The sequence below is a fragment of the Nerophis ophidion genome, linkage group LG06 (assembly GCF_033978795.1).
Source record: "Nerophis ophidion isolate RoL-2023_Sa linkage group LG06, RoL_Noph_v1.0, whole genome shotgun sequence".
Lineage (NCBI taxonomy): Eukaryota > Metazoa > Chordata > Actinopteri > Syngnathiformes > Syngnathidae > Nerophis > Nerophis ophidion.
Genome location: NC_084616.1, coordinates 35,895,358 through 35,917,168, shown reverse-complemented (window position 1 = coordinate 35,917,168; position 21,811 = coordinate 35,895,358). Strand labels below are relative to the sequence as shown.

General features: G+C 41.4%; 1 protein-coding gene across 1 annotated transcript in view; it reads right to left on the bottom strand.

The window, feature by feature from the left end:
• Window positions 1–12,209, bottom strand: part of LOC133554572 (AMP deaminase 2-like) — a 32,552-nt gene extending 20,343 nt beyond the window's left edge. The window contains exon 1 of the mRNA XM_061903495.1: window positions 11,886–12,209. Within this exon, the coding sequence (XP_061759479.1) occupies window positions 11,886–11,976 (91 nt within the window). The 5' untranslated portion in view covers window positions 11,977–12,209. The remainder of the gene's footprint in view (window positions 1–11,885) is intronic.
• Window positions 12,210–21,811: the final 9,602 nt, after the last annotated feature.

Genomic DNA, 21,811 nt, shown 5'->3' with positions numbered 1-21,811 from the left:
TGTTGAATGAGAAATAACTTTTTATGTAATGTTTTGGGGCCCATGGATGTTGTGGGGCCCCAGGCAAGTGCCTGTGTTTGCCCTAATGGCTGATTCCACCTACACAGGGCACAAGTCCATAGGGCTCGGCAGGCCAGGTGTTGGTTGACCGGTGCAAATGACACACACAGACCAAACATGCTGATAAATGACTGAAGATTATCACACAAAGGCGTGTTGGCCGACTGCTGATGGGGGGAGACTGAAGCCCCGATCAATTATTAATCACTAAAATGAGTCATTAATCGAGCAGATTCTGCCACCTCAGAAGGGTGTGACAGATTATGGTTTCCTTGTCTCATTCTGCGGATGTGATGTGGCCACAGTTCATCACGTCATGGACATGATGACAAGCAAGGGAGGCAGGAACAAAATGTCAGCAAAGAGCAAAAATATCAAAGATCAATCATTAAACTCGATCAACATATATTTTCACTGTCAAATTGCATCAACTTGGTACTGATTACTTATTGCTTCTCATTAGATAGCATTGTCTTTACGCATTTGATCCAGGATCCTTTCTTAACACTTTCAAGAGATGAAGTGCCTGATCTACTAGAGCAGTGGTTCTCAACCTTTTTTCAGTGATGTACCCCCTGTGAACATTTTTTTTTAATTCAAGTACCCCCTAATCAGAGTGAAGCATTTTTGGTTGAAAAAAAGAGATAAAGAAGTAAAATACAGCACTATGTCATCAGTTTCTGATTTATTAAATTGTATAACAGTGCAAAATATTGCTCATTTGTAGTGGTCTTTCTTGAACTATTTGGAAATATAGATATAAAAATAACTAAAAACTTGTTGAAAAATAAACAAGTGATTCAATTATAAATAAAGATTTCTACACATAGAAGTAATCATCAACTTAAAGTGCCTTCTTTGGGGATTTTAATAGAGATCCATCTAGATTCATGAACTTAATTCCAAACATTTCTTCACAATAAAAGAAATCTTTAACATCAATATTTATGGAACATGTCCACAAAAAATCTAGCTGTCAACACTGAATATTGCATTGTTGCATTTATTTTTCACTGTTTATGAACTTACGTTCATATTTTGTTGAAGTATTATTCAATAAATATGTTTATAAAGGATTTTGGAATTGTTGCTATTTTTTTTAGAATATTTAAAAAAAATCTCACGTACCCCTTGGCATATCTTCAAGTACCCCCATTTGAGAACCACTGTACTAGAGGTTTGTGTGTATTAAAATGAGAGCTGTCAAATGATTAAAATACTAAATCATGATAAATAGCATTTTGTTGATAGTTAACTCAGTACAGAGCGCCAATTAAGCTTAAAGGCATTGCCTTTGCGTGCCGGCCCAGTCACATAATATCTACAGCTTTTTCACGCACGCAAGTGAATGCACGGCATACTTGGTCAACAGCCATACAGGTCACACTGACGGTGGCCGTATAAACAACTTTAACAATGTTACACTGTGAACCCACACCAAACAAGAATGAAAAACAGATTTCAGGAGAACATTGGCACTGTAACACAACATAAACACAACAGAACATATACCCAGCACCCCCTGCAGAACTAACTCTTCCGCGACGCTACAATATACACCCCCGCTACCCCCTTCACCCCCTCCCACCTCAACCCCGCCCCCCAACCCCGCCCACCTCAGCTTCCTCCCAAATTCCAAGCTGCTGTTTTGAGGCATGTTACAAAAAATAACGCACTTTGTGACTTCAATAATAAATATGGCAGTGCCATGTTGGCATTTTTTTCCATAACTTGAGTTGATTTATTTTGGAAAACCTTGTTACATTGTTTAATGCATCCAGCGGGGCATCACAACAAAATTAGGCATAATAATGTATTAATTCTACGACTGTATATATCGGCATTGATTGATATCAGTATCGGTAATTAAGAGTTGGACAATATCGGAATATCGGATATCGGGAAAAAAGCCATTATTGGACACCTCTATTAATTACTGTACCCTTATCATATAATTTTCAAGTTTTTAATGCCATGACTGGACATTTGATTTGCTTTAATCAAATGTTTTTAAACATTATGCTTTTTATACAGCTCAACACTAGAATGACATATACAAACGTTTAATGCCAATTAAAGAATATCTGCTGTGTGTTGGTGTATTTGGTAGGAATTCAAATTGTGCATTCCTGCTGCAGGAGCACTTGCAATCAAAGGAGAGGAGCTACACTTCCTTGTTTAGATACCAGTTTCACGCATTAATAACACAAAATGTGGATTGTTGCGATCATGGTTTTATTGTCAAATATGTTTAGTAACATAATTTGTGATATTTGTACCTGAATAAATGCTTCTGATATTCTGTATATAGCATGTTGTACAAGGTAATGGTGTTCATATATCTGTCAGACCGTGGACTTTGGGGTTTGGATTGTTCTTCCGATCCAAAGGAAAGTTGGCACGAGCGAAACGTGAATGTGAGTACATATTTATTCTTAAACATTATAACTAACAAAAGGCAAACAAAAGGCAAACAAAAGGCGTGCACAGTGGCGGAGAACAAACCTGACTACTGAAAACAAAACCTAGCACAAAGGCATGACTATGGACAAAAGAACAAAAGACACTAACGGTGGCATTTAAACAAACCAAAAACGTACGTGGCATGGACAGAATGATTAAGCATCATGGCTTGACATGAAGGCAGTTGAGGTATAAAGTCGCTAGGCTGACTTCCTGGAAACTTCCGGTATAAATAATAGCTATGATGAGTGCAAACAGGTGTGAGACATGATGACAGGGGCTTGACGTGAGGACAAGCTGAAAACTAATGAGTGCTTTGGTAATAAGACAAACAAGGAAGTGCAGGAACAAGAACTGAATGTCCAAAAAAAGAAAACAAACATGACCAAAACAAAACATGATCCCATAGACGTGACAGAGCCCCCCCGTTAAGGACAGCTCCCAGAGGCCGAAAAAAAAAATTATGATCAAGAATCATGGGAGGGCGGTAGGGGGTCATGGCGGTGGGTCGCCAGACCACGTGTCCCTGTATCCACCGGGGCAGAGTTAGGTGCCGGCGACGCGTAGAGGCCCGCTGTACCTGACGAGGTGGGTGACCTGGGAAGGGCTACATCCGTGGTTGACAAGAAGGTCGGCGCACCTGGCGTGGTGGACGACCAGGTAACGGCCACATCCGTGAACAACGAGGAGGTCGGCGCCCATGGCGTGGCGGACGACCACGTAGTAACCACATCCGTGGCCGACGAGGAGGCGGACACGTCGTCATCGTGTCAGGCGGAGAAGCTTGGCATGGTGCGTCAGGTGGCAGGTCTTGGCGTGGAGCTGCTACTAGCGGCGCTGGAGCTTGGCGGCGTGGAGCTGCTACTGGCGGCGTGGTGCTGCTACTGGCAGCACTGGAGCTTGCCGTGGTGCAGGCAATGGTACCTGTTGTGGTGCAGGCACTGGGGCCCGGCGTGGTGCAGGCACTGGAGCCCGGCGTGGTGCAGGCACTGGAGCTTGGCGTGGACTTGGTGCTAGCCATGGACTTGGACTTGGTGCTAGCCGTGGACTTGGTGCTAGCCGTAGACTTGGTGCTAGCCGTGTTTTTGGACTTTGTGCTAGCCGTGGACTTGGTGCTAGCCTTGGACTTTGTGCTAGCCGTGGACTTGGACTTGGTGCTAGCCGTGGACCTGGATTTGGTGCTACCCATGGACATGGTGCTAGCCGTGGACTTGGTGCAAGCGTGGACTTGGATTTGGTGCTAGCCGTGGACTTGGTGCTAGCCGTGGATTTGGTGACTTGGCAGGCCGAAGAACTGGTTGTGGTGGTCGTGCTAGAGGCCGTGGCTTGGCATGACGCTGAGCGACCCCACCTGAACCGCTCCCAGCCCTAGCCCCCCCCTCAAGGAGCGGATACCAGACGCGCTTCCCGCAGTCTGGAACTGTCTTTTGGGGTGGGTGGAGGGAGGTAAGGAGGGGGGTTGAATCCTCCCCTTTAAACGGTCCAAAAAGTGTTTTTGTTTTCGCTTGGGCTTGAGTGGGTGAAAAAAAGAAAAATGTCGTGACATGGGCGTGGCTTGAGTCTTGGGGGGCGGGGCATGAAATTTGGATGGCTGTGACTGATTAGATCTAATGTTCAAAATCATGTTCTGGTAATATTTTTTTATAGTTATTGGGCTAGAATCTTCTGCTAGAGGCGGGTGATCAAAAGCAAAATTATTGACAGAATTTTTTTTTTCCTGAGATGTGATGTCATCAGCTGACGGTGGGGTGACATTGTCCTGGGGAACCGGGACAGTATGCAGCCTTTTTACGCCCGGATGGGGAGGAGCCATTGGGAGCGACGCGTCCTGTCTCCTCGGAGAAGCCTTCCCAGACGTCCTTTGCCTGTAGCGGCGCTTCCGGAACTGCGGTGACGTAGTGCCATCCTCGGACCAAATGGAGCTAATGGGAACTAGCTTGCCATTAGGTCCCCACATCAAATCTCTGCGCTCCCCAGAGAAATAACGCAGCGTCTCTTCCTCCATCGCGCGCAGGACCGCCCAAGAAGTCTCGTCCAACCCTCTTGCGGAAAAACTGGTTTGTAGCTGGCGACTTTCTGTCAGACAGTGGACTTTGGGGTTTGGATTGTTCTGCCAATGGAAAGGAAAGTTGGCACGAGCGAGACGTGAATGTAAGTACATATTTAATCTTAAACACTATAACCAACAAAAGGCAAACAAAAAGCGCGCAGAGTGGCGGAGAACAAACTTCACTACTGAAAACAAAAACTAGCTCAAAGGCATGACTATGGACAAAAGAACAAAAGACAATAACTGTGGCATTTAAACAAACCAAAATTTTACGTGGCATGGACAGAATGATTAAGCAGCATGGCCTGGCTTGGAGGCAGTTGAGGTATAAAGTAGCCAGGCTGACTTCCTGGCAACTTCCGGTTTAAATAATAACTAAATTGAGTGCAAACAGGCGTGAGACATGAGGACAGGGGCGTGACATGAGGACACGGTGAAAACTAATGAGTTGCTATGGTAATAAAACAAACAAGGGAGTGCAGGAACAAGAACTGAATGTCCAAAAAACAAAACCAAACATGACCAAAACAAAACATGATCCCATAGACGTGACAATATCTGCACGATAATGTCTCAACCTTCTCTATTTCTTAATAAAGTCTAATATTCTGCCTTCTTACCATTTTGTAATCGAGTACTATCAACCAAGACGTTATAAAAAATACATACACTTTATTTAAATCTGCCAGAAATTGACCCTCTCTATATTCCTTAATTGGATAACATTTATGTTGGTTGAAATATCACAGATTATATTACAAAACATTTTTGAGAAAGTATAATTGTAATATAAGACAATTTAAAATGTTGTTACTGTAGTCACCAGATGTGAAGCATAGCGTTAATATTAAGAAGCCGAAAGTGTGTGATTGGTTTGAGAAGAAGAGTCTTGAAATGTTTTGACGACGCGACAATAATAAAAAATATAAAGAAGTGACTCTCGACTTCATGCTTACAGTCTTTCCTTTCTGTTGAGGTTTTATGCCATCTTACAAAAGCAGTTAGACTGAAAAATTCCATTTTATGTCAACAATGTGGACTAAAATGTGCACATTGACAGTTGCTCCAGTGATGACGTTTCACGGCAATCGTGTAATAAAAAAAATCGTCTTGTCTTGTTGGGAAATTGACATGCGGTGGCTTTGGACTGGGTGTTGCCATAATGTATTTTCTTTTTTTTGGCACTTTCTGCTCGTTATTTTCCCACTTGTGGCTCATCGGTAGCCAGTGAACACATCTACATTTTCTCACGCTACGGAATGGCCCGAGGGTCAAACGGGAAAAAAACGGGTGCGCAATTAGCGTCCCAAAAATTCGCCCCAGAGCCTAATGCTTTATTATCGCATTGACTTTGACAACCCTAATTAAAACACGTGCAAGTTTAATAGCACACGCAAAGCTGAACTATTAAACCCGTGCAAAGAGGATGGCATCCCCTAAGTGAGTGCAATCCTTTAAGCTAGTCTGTTTTCATGAATATGCAGATTGTATACAGCTCATCAGAACACCAACAAATGGGTTAGGGGAAAGAAAATCCATATATAAATCATTTAGCTTATGCAGTGTGCTTTATCAAGACTAAAACTGTTCTGAGGGAGCTGTTTTGCGTCTATATTTTGGTACTTTAGAAGGAGGTGCAAACTGGCAGTTTCGCAGAAGTAGCTGTGAGAAAGGAGGCGATCGCGCTGCAGCTCTGTCCTACGAATGCTTGACTTGCTTGTCAACTACAAAAGGGGAGTAAGTATTTCATACACTCCTGATTTTACAAGTTTTCATACTGTACTTACAAAGCATGTAGAAGTCGGTAATCTTTATTGTACATATAAGGTGAGTGACAAAATCTTAAACAAAAATCCAGAAAATCCCATGAACATGACTTTTAAATTATTATTTTGCATTTTATTGCATGACATAAGTATTTGATCACCTACCAAAAAGTAAGAAGTTCACCTGTTAAGTGTTACTTTCTGAAATCCTTCTGCTCTCCATTCATTAACTGTATTCACTGCACATGTTTGAAATCGTTACCTGCATAGAGACACCTGTCCACACACTCAAACAGACTTCAACCTCTCCACAATGGCCAAGACTAGAGAGCTGTGTAAGGACACCAGAGATAAAAGTGTAGACCTGCACAAGGCTGGGATGGGCAAGTAGCTCGGTGAGAAGGCAACAACTGTTGCCGCAATTATTAGAAATCTCCCTCGTTTTGGGGCTCTGGGGTCAGGGCTCCATGCAAGATGGTTATCAATGATCATGAGAATGGTGAGGGATCCACCCAGGACCTGGTCAATAACCTGAAGAGAACCGGGACAACAGTCTCAAAGAAATTGATCAGTAACACATTACGCCGTCATGAATTCAAATCCTGCAGCCACCTCAAGGTCCCCTTTGCTCAAGCCAGCGCATGTCAAGGGCCGTCGAAGTTTGCCAGAAAATAGAGCTTTTTTGGTCTAAATTCCACCCGAAGTGTTTGGAAGAAGAGGAAGGATGAGTACAATTCAAAGAACACCATCCCTACTGTGAAGCACGGATTGGGCAACTTACTTTTTTGGGGACTGGACGATTGCATCGTATTGTGGGGAGGATGTATGGTGGTGGGTGCCATGTATCGCGAGATCTTGGCCAACAATCTCCTTCCCTCAGTAAGAGAGTTAAAGATGGGTCAGGGAAGGGTCTTCCAGCATGACAACTACCCAAAACACACAGCCAGGGCAACTAAGGAGTCGCTCCGTTCGGATCATCTCAAGGTCCTGGAGTGGCCTAACCAGTCTCCAGACCATACTTGCCAGCCCTCCTGATTTTCCCGGGAAACTCACGAATTTCAGTGTCCCTCCCGAAAATCTCTGGGCAGACTTCCTGGGGCACAAACATTAAATGCCCTCAAGTTTTATCTTATTTGGCTTTGATCATGTAAATAACCGTGGCACATGTTAGTCAAGCAGCAACTATACAGCAAACAAACATATAAAAGTCATAAATCATTATGTTCGGTGAAGGTTTCTATTTCCTTTTAAGCCCGACAACACTCATTCAGCCGATTGAAGCAGTTGAACAAAGTGGAACAGAGCACTCACACGGAGGAGGCAAACTGTTGAGTGGGTGGCTTACAAAATTTGAAAACTACCTTTTTTTCACAGCAAGAGTACTAAATATCGCACCACCACTCCCCCCAAACCACCTGCTGCCACGCTGCGTGCACAAAGCGTGGTGATTATGAGCTATAAATGTGGACACTGCTTCGCTTCAACTCCGTGTGACTGACACGATTACATGATTCTATAAACACAGGTAGGCCGTGTCCTTTAATTACACATTCACCGCGTGAAGGAATTATAAAACAATAAAATGAAAAAAAAACTTCAACAATTACAATCCTAAACATTCAAGTATCCCAATCTGAATTGCTGCTGCATTACATATAGCTTATTTACTTTGAGTATATAAAGCGGATCTGGGCAAATTAGGGCCCGGGAGTTTTTCAATCTAGCCCGCCGGACATCCCCAAATAATTTTTTTAGATCTTTAAGATGGAAAGTGTAGCTGCAACTACTGTATGATGTGCAGTGATGTTTTCTAATGACTGGAAGTCTTCAACTATGTAAAATATTTCAATGGTTGGAATCTGCAACTATGGATTATATACCAGTTACTATTGTCATCAAATTAGTTACTATGGTCATTTAATTAGTTACCATGCTAATGTAAGTCAAACGAGCTGCTGTGACTATTTATATAATTTATAAAATCATACGAATAACAACATTGTGGAGGTAAAAGAGGCATGAAGAAATACGCCTTTAGGGTGGCGTTCACGCTTCAAAGGAGCTCTGGTACATTTGCTCTGCTCGCACGGCTTGTTTGGTCAAATGGCAACTCCATCATTCAGACCCGGGTGGGCACCAATCAAGTGGACCGCAGATTTGGTCCACCTGCATGTGAACTATGGTGCAGTTTGGCATCATAATTTAAATGACAGCAAACGCAAAAGAAAAGAAAAATATGAAGAAGAAAATGTGCTAAAAGTGCTGTCTCTTTGCTATGCTCTATCCCACTGTGTGTGTGTGTGTGTGTGTGTGTGTGTGTGTGTGTGTGTGTGTGTGTGTGTGTGTGTGTGTGTGTGTTCTCCTATTTCTACATTTCTTGAGAAATCAACAAGGAAAAGTAGCTTCCATATTAGGACCAGTAAACAAGTTAGGACATAAATCATGGTCCCAATACGGAAAACCATTGCATCTAATAGAGAATGTCTCATTTGCACCCCTGGTGGTGAAATCCATCACAATTAGGGTGGCCCCAAAAAGGAGGGATTTTTCAAATTGACTGTGTGTCGCTTTTAAAAGTGCTCTGCCTCTGGTCAACATATGAAATAACAAGTGTGTGTAAGAAATTGAAATGCGCCCCTTCGGCCAACATGTGTAATAACATGTGTGTGTAAAAATCGGGAGTGCCCCCCATATGGTCAACATATTTAATAACATGTGTGTGTAAGAAATTGAAATGCGCTACCTTTGGCCAAAATTATTTAAAAAATAAATAAATAAATAAAAATATGTATATAGAGACATACTCTTATAACTTGAAGAAAATAATGAGGATTAAAAACCAATTACAAACAAAACACCCCCACTCTAAAAAAAAACCCTCTAAAAGTTTACTTTTTTATATTTGCATAGTATGTATATATTATTAATGTTGTAAATACAAATCTTTGTATATCTACAAAGGGTGGTCTTACAGAGGTAGACATTTTTCAGTGGTCTCAAGAAGGTAACAAATACAAGAATGTGTGTGTGTGTGTGTGCGAGCACGTATGTGTGCAGGTGTGACAAAAGCATTCTTTAATACAGTGACTCAACTTAAGAATACACCAATTTAAGAGTGTTTTGGAAATACAGTTGTGATCAAAATTATTCAACCCCCACACAATTTTGGTGTTTTAGCAAGTTGCACATTTATTCCGCATTTTTTCAGTCATATCAAATAAAGATGTGTCAAATAGACAAATGCAACTTAAATTGTAACGCTGTAATTTAGAAAATACCAAAAAAGGAAATTTTTCTTAATATCTCATTGACAAAATTATTCAACCTCCTAGTTACATGCATCTTTAGTATTTAGTAGAACACCCTTTGGCAGTAATTACATCCTTCAAACGTGATACATAACCGGACACAAGCTTCTTGCAACGATCTACAGGTATTTTAGCCCATTCCTCTTGGGCAAAGGCCTCCAGTTCATTCATATTCTTGGACTTGCGTGCTGCAACTGCCTTCTTCAAGTCCCACCACAGGTTTTCTATAGGATTTAGGTCTGGCGACTGTGAAGGCTACTCCAGAGTCTTCCAGCCCTTCTTCTGCAACCACTCTGATGTTGATTTGGAGGTATGGTTGGGATCGTTGTCCTGTTGGAAGGTCCAACGTCTCCCAAGCCTCAGCTTTGTCACTGACTTCATGACATTTGCAGCTAATTTATCCTGGTAGGAAATAGAATTCATAATGCCTTGAAGGCGCTGGAGATTCCCGGTACCTGAGGCAGAGAAACAGCCCCAGAGCATGATTGACTCCCCACCATGCTTAACAGTAGGCATGGTGTTCTTCACTTTGTAAGCTTCATTTTTTTCTCCTCCAGACATAACGTTGATTCATAGGCCCAAAGAGTTTCAGTTTTGTCTCATCACTCCATAGAACAGTTTCCCAAAACCTTTGGGGTTTGTCCAGATGATTTTTGCCATACTGGAGTCTATTTTTCTTGTGCCTAGTAGTCAGAAGTGGGGTGCGCCTGGGAGTTCTGGCATGGAGGCCTTCATCTCGTAGTGCGCGCCTTATTGTCTGGGACGAAACCTGCGTTCCCCCCCTGCAATGTCCTGTTGTAGTTCCTCAGCTGTTACCCGGGGGTTTTTCACCACTGTAAGCTTCAAATACACACACAGCATCCTCTTTCTACCACGCCCAGGTAGTGTTTCCACTGTGCCTTTAGCTTTAAACTTGTTAATTATGCTCCCAACTGTGTCTCTTGGAATGTGTAATGTCTTTGCTATTTTCTTATATCCATATCCTTTCTTATGAAGAGAAATTACCTCCTCTCTTGACTTCTTTGACCACTCCCTGGACTTCACCATGTTGCAAATACACCATTGACCATCTACAAGAAGCTGAGCGTCACAGTCTTTTTCAATCAGTTTAATTGTTGCTCGTTATGGTTCTAATCACATCTACAGGTGTTTTCAACACCTGATTGAAAATACCTTATTCAAATTCTGTTCTTAAGAGTTATGATCTTCAAGGGGGTTGAATCACTTTGTCAATGAGATATTAAGAGAAATGACACTGTGTGGTATGTTACAAAATATAATGTTGTAATTCAAGTTGCATTTGTCTATTAAATGCATCTTTATTTGATATGAGTATAAACAAAATACGGAATAAATGTCAAACTTGCTAAAACACCAAAATTGTGTGGGGGTTGAATAATTTTGATCACAACTGTTTGAGCTATCCGTTAATTGTTATGTTTTAAGTTGAAAGCCAATGTGTAGCAAATGTAACAACGAACCAATTTCAGTGTTTCACAGCTAGTCTGCGCCACACTGAAGCAGAATGAATCCAAGCCCAGCCAAGGAAGTTAGAATGATATTTAAATGGCGGACAATTATCCATGAAAATATGTAAAAGCTGCTGATGGTGTGTTTGACAGAGTAGCAGCCGGAAGAAGATATTGTAGAAGTGTGCTCTTCCCGGTAAATATTGCACATAATTAGTACATTACTGTAGTTGTTAGTAGTACATTCTATTGTATTTTTTACATATAATGTTTCTTATCGAGAAGTTAGTTTTTAATTAATTTTAATCAATCAATCAAAGAAAATTTATTTATACAGCCCTTAATCACAACTGTCTCAAAGGGCTGCACAAGCCACAACGACATCCTTAGCTCAGATCCCACACCTGGGCAAGAAAAAGACAATTTATTTCAATGGGAGACGTTGATTTTTTGAGTTAAGAGCTCCATCACAGAACCAATTAGTCTCGTAAGTTGAGGCCCTAGTTTTTTATGAAATCTAAGACAAGATCCAAGTTGCCGTGCTAAGAAATAGCATCGGCAAAGTTTAGAATGAAAATAAAATGGAGCTGCAGTCTCATTGGCCTGGCGCTGCACTACATGTCACAATGTCCATCAGAGAACAGCCAATCAACAGGTTGGCATTGCGTCAAATATTCAAAGGTGCTTTATCGTCACGCTGCCTCAACCACACAACAAACTAACTAATGCATCCCCAACACACTCCATTAACCCCACGTCTGCCACTCACCTGTGCTGGGTGTGTACTGCAGGCTTCCCCGCTTCCTGAAGGGGGAGAGCGGCTTGCCTTTGGTGGTCCCGGAAGGCACGTTGGAGGCCATCCTGCCAGCGTCTGTGCTTCAGCCGGTGTGAGAGGGGGGGAAAGGGAGAAGCGAATGAGTCAGAGCTGCGTAGCTTGTCAGCACCGATGGAGGGAGAGCGAGGAGAGGAAAGGAGCGAGATGCTGCACAGATGCTGAGTGCTCGGGGGCTTCGGTTGCAGTCAGCTTTAGAGTGCGTGTGCATGTGTGTGTGTGTGTGTGTGTGTGTGTACGTGCCTGGGAGTAGAGATTTCCAAATTGGTTGGTGGAGAGCATCCCTCTGCAGAGAAACTAGTCCCGCCCTCTTGGAAGATTTTGGGGTTGGAGCAGCAGCATTGATGGAAGGCTGCGGGTGTAGCAGAGGGGGCGTGGTTATCGTCTCCCCACCCCCGGCACAAACACACACACAAACACGCACATGCACTCACACACATAGAGAATACAAATGGTCCACAAACTCAGCACCGCACTTCTCCTAGTTGGGCTGTTGCCATGGTAACCAAACGTGCGTGTGTGTGTTCTCGTATTTTTACCCTTTTTGAGACATCAACAAGGTAAAGTAGCTTCCTTATGAGGACCGGTGAACAAGTTAGGACCCAAATCATGGTCCCAATACGGAAAAACATTGCATCTAACAGAGAGCCAAATACTACAGTCTGTGAACATTGCTCCAAAGTCAGGATTTTTTTGTTGATTTAATGTGCATATAAAAGTTAACATCGACAGGTGCAAAGGCAGCAATATACTGTATGATAAAACAAGATGGCAGCTAAAGAAGGACTTCCCTATTCATCCCCCCCCCCCAGGTGAAAAGCTGATTTTACGACTTCCGGTGCTGACGTATGACAACCCGTGTCCCATATGTGACCACAGGATGAACAAATACACTATGGTACTAAGACTATAGTAGCCATTAACAGTTAGCCTCTACAGCTGGGTTGCCAAAAGTGTTCCGTGTCTCATTTGTCATCGGCCTTAAGCACATTACAAAAAAAAAAATAGAGATCTCATTTTTACCCATGGTGGGGAAATCTAGCAAAATTATTGTCGTCCCAAAAAGGAGGGATTTTTCAAATTGACTGTGTGTCGGTTTTAAAAGTGCTCCCCCTCTGGAAAACATATGAAATAACAAGTGTGTGTAAAAAAAGGAAGGGCTCCCCCTCTGGCCCATATATGTAATATAAAGTGTGTGAAAGAAATTGAAATGCGCCCCCAACATTTATTCCCCCCCCAAAAAAATGTGTATGTAGAGACATACTTTAATAAATAAATAATGAAGAGTAAAAAAAATTACAAAAAAAACCCCCAAAAACTAAATCAAATTACTAAAAGCTTACCTTTATTATATTGGCATAGTATGTATTTATTATCTGCGATGAGGTGGCGACTTATCCAGGGTGTACCCCGCCTTCCGCCCGAATTCAGCCAAGATAGGCTCCAGCACCCCCCACAACCCCAAAAGGGAGAAGTGGTAGGAAATGGATGTATATATTTATTAGTAATGTTGTAAATACAAATCTTTATACATCTAAAAAGGGTGGTCCTAAAGAGGGAGCCATTTTTCGGAGGTCTCAAGAAGGTAAGAAATAAAACAATGTGTGTGTGTGTGTGTGTGTGTGTGTGTGTGTGTGTGTGTGCGTGCGTGCGAGGGTGTGTGGCCCTGATATCTATCCATCCATCAATTTTTCTACCGCACGCCCCTCTGTTGAATAAAATCCATCCATCCATCCATTTCTACCGCTTATTCCCTTAGAAAGTCGCAGGGGGCGCTGGAGCCTATATCTCAGCTACAATCGGGCAGAAGGTGGGTTACACCCTGGACAAGTCACCACCTCATCGCAGGCGGATAAAATGTCACCTGTAAATATTTTAAGATGTTATTCAGCTTTGAACTTGGAAGTGTAAAATTATTTATTTGAGATGGATGGATAGATTGAGAATCATGTCTGGACTTTTTTGTATTTTAGGGAGCATGAAGAAGTGTTCATTTTGTCAACACTCTAATTAATACTCAGCAAGATGTACGTCACACAATCATGCTCTAGAAACACATCATATTAATGTCTCTATTAAATCTCATGCGAAATATATGTCATAAATGTCTGCATCATGACAAACACTTTCAAATGAACTATATATAAAACTATACAAGTGATTCCTACTTGGGTAAAATTCCACATGGTTATTATCTATAATCAACAACAGAATGTACAACAATTATTCTCAAAAAAAGAGAAGAAATATAGTCTTAGAGGAAAATCCAATTTAAAACATTTGTTTGCCCGGGGCCGTACAACACTTAAAACCTTTAGCACATCCGTATGTGGAATTAAATTATGGAATGTACTAACAAAGTACCAATATGATTCAGACTGTTCAAAATACAAGTGTTCACAAAGTACACAGAACAAGAATTATGACACAAATCTTGAACACTTTTTTTGTTTACAAAAATATTATTATGTATTTAATAATTGTTTACCTAATACGGCATATCATTTATTATTATTTATTCACTGTTCTGTTACAGACAACAAGGTAATGGGATAAAATGGCTTTGGTATGAAAAGGGGTAGGATTAAATAAGATGAGCTTCTTCCTACTCCTTTTTGGACGTGCTGTAATGAAACAACTGGAAATGAGTGATGCATCACATTGTATTGTATGCATTTTCGAAATAAACTGAAACTGAGCTCAACAATGACAATCAAATTATTTGATAAATATATATATTTTTTAGTTTTTTTTAATTATTCTTGCTGATTAGTTTGGCCTTATTTTTTTATTGATTCCATTTTATTTGTTTTAATTGTGGTTTATTTGACGTGTTTTGCAAGTAGCAGTGCACCTATCTAACACATTGCAATTGTAAATAATTAAATAAGTAGTATGTATGCATATATAAACTCCACATTTACAATACTAACAATAATATATGTGCAGATATAAACAACATCAGTCAGCATTGTATGTAGAAAACAAATATACATGTATGAATAAATACGCCATACAGTGTGTGAAAGGACAACCGCAATGATAAATATCAGCAGCAGCATGCAGGAAGTGGCTAGCACCCTCTTGTGGTACAAAGAGAGAACCGACACTGTCATGGCTTGCTCAATGACCTCAGTTTAAAGGCCTACTGAAACCCACTACTACTGACCACGCTGTCTGATAGTTTATACATCCATCCATCCATCCATTTTCTACCGCTTATTCCCTTTTGGGGTCGCGGGGGGCGCTGGCGCCTATCTCAGCTACAATCGGGTGGAAGGCGGGGTACACCCTGGACAAGTCGCCACCTCATCGCAGGGCCAACACAGATAGACAGACAACATTCACACTCACATTCACACAATAGGGACCATTTTAGTGTTGCCAATCAAACTATCCCCAGGTGAATGTTTTTGGAAGTGGGAGGAAGCCGGTGTACCCGGAGGGAACCCACGCATTCACGGGGAGAACATGCAAACTCCACACAGAAAGATCCCCAGCCTGGATTTGAACCTAGGACTGCAGGAACTTCGTATTGTATCAATGATGAAATATTAACATTGCAACACATGCCAATAGGGGCTTTTTAGTTTACCTAATTGCAATTTTAAATTTCGCGCAAAGTATCCTGTTGAAAATGTCGCGGTATGATGACGCTTGCGCGTGACGTCACGGATTGTAGCGGAGATGATGTTCCAGCCCCGATCCCAGCTATAAGTCGTCTGCTTTAATCGCATAATTACACAGTATTCTGGACATCTGTGTTGCTGAATCTTTTGCAATTTGTTCAATTAATAATGGAGACGTCAAAGAAGAAATATGTAGGTGGGGAGCGGTGTATTGCGGCTGCCTTTAGCAACACAAACAGCCGGTGTTTCCTTGTTTCCATTCCTGAAAGATGACGGTGAAGCTTTACTATGGAATAGAGCTGTCAAGCGAACATGGTTCCCTACCACGTGTCAAACGGCAGGTTTCGGTGAGAAAATTGTGGTAATAAGTCGGCTCTTACCATAGACATGAGCGAATAGCTTGCGTCGTGCCTCGTGCACCTGTCAAAGAGGCAGCTGTGGACTCTCTTGCCTCCTCCGACCAGCCGCCCCCGAACGTGGGATGCTTCCACCACGGAGGAGGGGGGAAAAAAGCTCAGCCTGGCCCTAACGGCTGCCTTCGCCTCGTCGAGAAACGTGGCTTCCCTCAGAGACATTGCCGGTCACCACACCCGTGGCCACACCCCTCCGACTTTCAGGTACCATATAATCTCACTAAAACACTAGTAACACAATAATCAGATAAGGGATTTTCCAGAATTATCCTAGTAAATGTGTCAAATAACATCTGAATCGCTCCCACTGCCCTTGCCTTTTTTTTCTTCTTTTTTTTCTAGTCCTTCACTCTAACTTTCCTCATCCACGAATCTTTCATCCTCGCTCAAATTAATGGGGAAATCGTTGCTTTCTCGGTCAGAATCGCTCTCGTTGCTGGTGGCCATGATTGTAAACAATGTGAGGATGTGAGGAGCTCCACAACCCGTGACATCACGCGCACATCGTCTGCTACTTCCGGTACAGGCAAGGCTTTTTTATTAGCGACCAAAAGTTGCGAACTTTATCGTCGATGTTCTCTACTAAATCCTTTCAGCAAAAATATGGCATTATCACGAAAGGATCAAGTATGACACATAGAATTGACCTGCTATCCCTGTTTAAATAAGAACATCTAATTTCAGTAGGCCTTTATTGGAAATATAGCTCTGGCTTGTGAAATCAAGAATAAAAAAATATGCGAGGTAAACATGTATAGAATGACTACCTATTAGGAAACAGTTTGTTTTTTTTTATAACAAGGATATATAACAGCAGGGACCCAATACCTGAAATCAAACACATTTTTAATTTTGAACTTCTTCACAAAGGAATTTGTCTATTAGACACACGTAGTGAAAAACAGGAATTATTTCCTTGAATTAAATTTCCCACTCTGACTTTTTTCACTTGTCCCTCAACATAATCTGTCTGCAGCAGCACTATTCTGTGTTCCTTAAATATCATGCGTGTTACGCGCACGGTCACTTTATTCATGCGAGCTGCAGAGTGAAAGTGTGTGTACACCGAGGCTGGCATTTCAACCCTGTGTGATTTTTTAATGGTGATTAAGGGATGAGGGTGCAAAGGTGGGAGCATGTAAACATGGCAGCATGGCATCAGGCGGCCTCTCGATGCGTCACCAGTGAGAGTACGCCTATTTCCTTGGCAGACTTAGAGATTAACACAGCTCAAATCTTGCTGAGCTCCTCAGAGGAACGAAGCCCAACCTCCCCGAAGAACCCAAATTTGAAGGAGGAAACCATTGCTGCTTTTCTGTATCGGTCACATCATGTGTTTGCAGATTGATATCAGTGAGTTTTTTTTATCACTAAGTGTGATGGTTAAAGTGTGTCATCAGAAAATGGCACATCTCCATAACCTTGTTGACACCGTATTGCAGGGCTACTGAACATTCTGCCCGACAAAGATTTTAATTTGGCGGGTTTGATGGAACAGAGTCGCTCATGTATGCAGTGCTCACGCCACCCCGCAGGAGGGCAACAGCAAAGCATATGTGTCACAATGACGCAGCAATAGAAGAAGGTGAAGTGAATTATATTTATATAGCGCTTTTCTCTCGAGACTCAGAGCGCTTTACATAGTGAAACGCAATATCTAAGTTACATTTTTTAAACCAGTGTGGGTGACACTGGGAGCATGTGGGTGAAGTGTCTTGCCCAAGGACACAACGGCAGTGACTAGGAAGGCAGAAGTGAGGATCGAACCTGGAACCCTAAGTTGCTGGCACGGCCACTCGACCAACCGAGCTATATCGGTATATAGGTGGCACTATCGACACTGAAAAAATCTAAATAAATCGCGAAAATCGAACTTCTAACAGCAACGGGACAACAAAGCATGAATGTATTAAAATTTCTGACCCTGTGATATCTTTTTTATCCGTGGTGTAGCTCTGTGTGCAATGTTTGCTGTGTGTATTAACATTAAACCTTCTCTTTTATTTATGTAACATACATGAGGGTTATTATTTATATAAAATACAGAATGAATGTTATATTTTGTATTGTTTGTATCAAAGGTCCCCAAACTATGGCCCGCCAACGTCTAAAATCCGGCCCGCGGGAAATCCCATGTTTATATATAAAAAAAAATATTTTTTAATTATTTTTTTCTACTACTTGTTACTCTCTGTGTCTCCTAGTCGCTCAAGCAAATCATATTGTCTAAAAATTATTTATATATATATATATATATATTTATATATATATATATGTATATATATATATGTATATATATATATATATAAAAAATCTCCTGATGATTGAGGGAACCCCTCATGAAACAGTTCTGTAGACCTCATGAAACAGTTCTGTAGAGATGAAGTAGTCTTGTGATTTTTCCCACACCTACATATTGCGCTCTACCACGGTATCAAGCACTATTCTCTGGATAATCAAATCAAGACATATATATATATATATATATATATATATATCCATCCATCCATCATCTTCCGCTTATCCGAGGTCAGGTCGCGGAGGCAGCAGCCTAAGCACGGAAGCCCAGACTTCCCTCTCCCCAGCCACTTTGTCCAGCTCTTCCCGGGGGATCCTGAGGCGTTCCCAGGCCAGCCGGGAGACATAGTCTTCCCAGCGTGTCCTGGGTCTTCCCCGTGGCCTCCTACTGGTTGGACGTGCCCTAAACACATCCCTAGGGAGGCGTTCGGGTGGCATCCTGACCAGATGCCCGAGCCACCTCATCTGGCTCCTCTCGATGTCAAAGGAGCAGCGGCTTTACTTTGAGTTCCTCCCGGATGACAGAGCTTCTCACCCTATCTCTAAGGGAGAGCCCCACCACCCGGCGGAGGAAACTCATTTCAGCCGCTTGTACCCGTGATCTTATCCTTTCGGTCATGACCCAAAGCTCATGACCATAGGTGAGGATGGGAACGTAGATCGACCGGTAAATTGAGAGCTTTGCCTTCCGGCTCAGCTCCTTCTTCACCACAACGGATTGATACGTCAGCATTACTGATTGATATATATATATATATATATATATATATATATATATATATATATATATATATACACACACACACATATATGTGTCACACCCCGCCTCGGGTGAAGGTAATGTAACCTTTGCAAACCAGACTTCAAATCAAGGATGGCAAGTCACGCAGTTGGCAACAGTTTACAAACATTTATTTAAATCGCAAAAAGTGTCAAAAGGTGAAAAAAAACAGGAAGACAAAGAACCAACAATCTCAGTAGTTGTTTGATGTATGACGACCGAAACTCTTGGTCAGGACAGAAAACCTCCTCTGGCAGTGACAGGTAGCAGACTGCAGAAAAATGGCATTTTCCCCACTTAAATAGCCCATAGCCCCGCCCACTAGCTGGCACCAATTTGACAGGGGAAATTAAGAAAACAGTTATTTTGTAAATTTAACCATAAATAACCATCAGATGTCTAAAAGAATTCACATAGTACTTTTGCATTTTTAAAGCAGCCACTTTTGTCCACAGTGTATTCAGGTTTAGACAACACAACTTTCAAATGTCCAGTGTCCCTCTTCAACACCCAGCTCCTGACAATCATGGTTTGGCCCAAATTAGGCCTAATTAGTCAAAGCAGGTGTGCTCACCTACATAAAGCCTTCAGCCCCACCCTGACTCTTTTAGCCAGACATGCAGAGCCATGGTGAGTGACAGCTTACAATTTGTTTGTTGAGCATGCTTTCCACTGACTAGAAAAAATGTGCATGGTTTGAGAGGAAGCCAAAGTTCAAACAGTGACAGTGTGGGGTCAAACTGTCACAATATGTAAATATATGTGTATATATATATATATATATATATATATATATATATATATATGAGGGGTGGGCAAGTTAATGCGTTAATTACGAGTTAACTCATCAATCTATTAACGCCGACAAATATTTTATCGCACATTTGCGTATGTTGTTTACATGCTTTTATTTTGTTAACGCCTTTTCTTAATAAGATGGCGACGCCCGGACGGGCTTCGGCGTTGAGGCTCTCTTGGTAAAGATGGAACATTTGGCAAAAGTACCGGACAATTCTGCAAATTTCATGGCTGGCTTACAGCGTGGTCACTCCGGGATCACTTACGACCGCCAGACAATTCTGAATGTGGATAGATCGGGCCGTTTTGGACTGAATGACGCGTGCTTTCTAGACCGGCTAGCTAGCGTGGGAATACTTTGCCGGCTACATCCAGCGGCCTGTGAAGCAGCGGAGTATATGTGTTGTCTGTTTATTTATGAATAATACAGACGAGGCGTGTTGGCTGAGTTCTTAAAGTTTACTTTCAGAGCGTGCATATCACAACATACAAGATCCCGTCATGGCGACACACAACCCATACCGGGCTACCGCGCATGCTCGTCACTCCTCTTGCATGCTGGGTAGGGTAGTTGTTTTATTCCCTGCCTCATAACATCACAATATAGTACCATGTATATGATGCGTTCAGTTGATCAAAGCACCAAGCAAACAATCTGAAAATTCCCGTCATATCAATTCCTAGATATGGTCATAATTATTTTAAGTGCACTACACATAATAAACACAACATTATTAATATTGCTACTACAGATAATTTGATCAAAAATTCCCTAAAACAGCCCACTACCTATAATATAGGTTTTTTAAACATAAGATCCCTGATAAAAAAAATGTTTCTGCTGTTACCTCAGAAATTGCCTGTTCGGATGTTATGATTGTGGCTCAGAGATTTGTATGTAGATTATATTTATTTTCCATAACAAACAGGATAACTTAAATACCCTGGCAGTGGCAATAAGCTTAAATGTTTGTATTTAAATTTTTTTTATTTTCATAAAATATGCTATTTAACTGCTACTGTTTAAGAAGGACTGATTTAAATTGTGTTTGCACAACAAATGTTTTGGCGCTTTTGTTCATGTGGGAGAATATTCCAATAAAGGTGCACTACATACTACTTTTGAATTCATTATTGGGCTTTGCGTATACAATGCAGTTAATCGCGATTAATCGGAGAAATAGTGTGATTAACTTCGATTAAAATTTTTAATCGTTGCCCAGCCCTAATATATATATATATATATATATATATACATGCACACACACATATATACATACACACACATATATATATATATACATATATATATAGATATAGATATATATATATATATATATATATATATATATATATATATATATATATATATATATATATATATATATATATATATCTATATATATATATATATATATATATATATATATATATTAGAGCTGCACGGTTTGTGGTCTCATCCGCGGAGTCCGCGGATAAACCGCGGGTCGGGCGGGTGACATGACGAAAAAATAGATTTTAATTAGATTCGGGCGGGTGGCGGTTGAGCCATCCGGAAATATTTGATATACGTGGTTCTGGGATCGGTATCCTTTGCCATTCAAAGTGCCATTTTAGACATGTGTCATAAAGCGAAGAAGACAATAGGAGTCGCTATTATTTTCTAGAATGACAGCCGGCAGTCACCCAGATAATAAGTATTAGGGCGTGCCATGAAGCCATTGGCTTTGTCGCCTTCTACCTCATGTACGATCTGCTTGTCAGTCCAGCAACATGTTGTGTGTGTTTTCCGCAACAACACGCACACGACTGCAAGGCATACTGGGTGACACAGAATACACTAATGGTTGTGATATAAACAATTTTAACACTCTTAGTAATGTGCGCCACGCTGTGAAGCCACACAATACAAGATTGACAAACACATTTCGGGAGAACATCCTC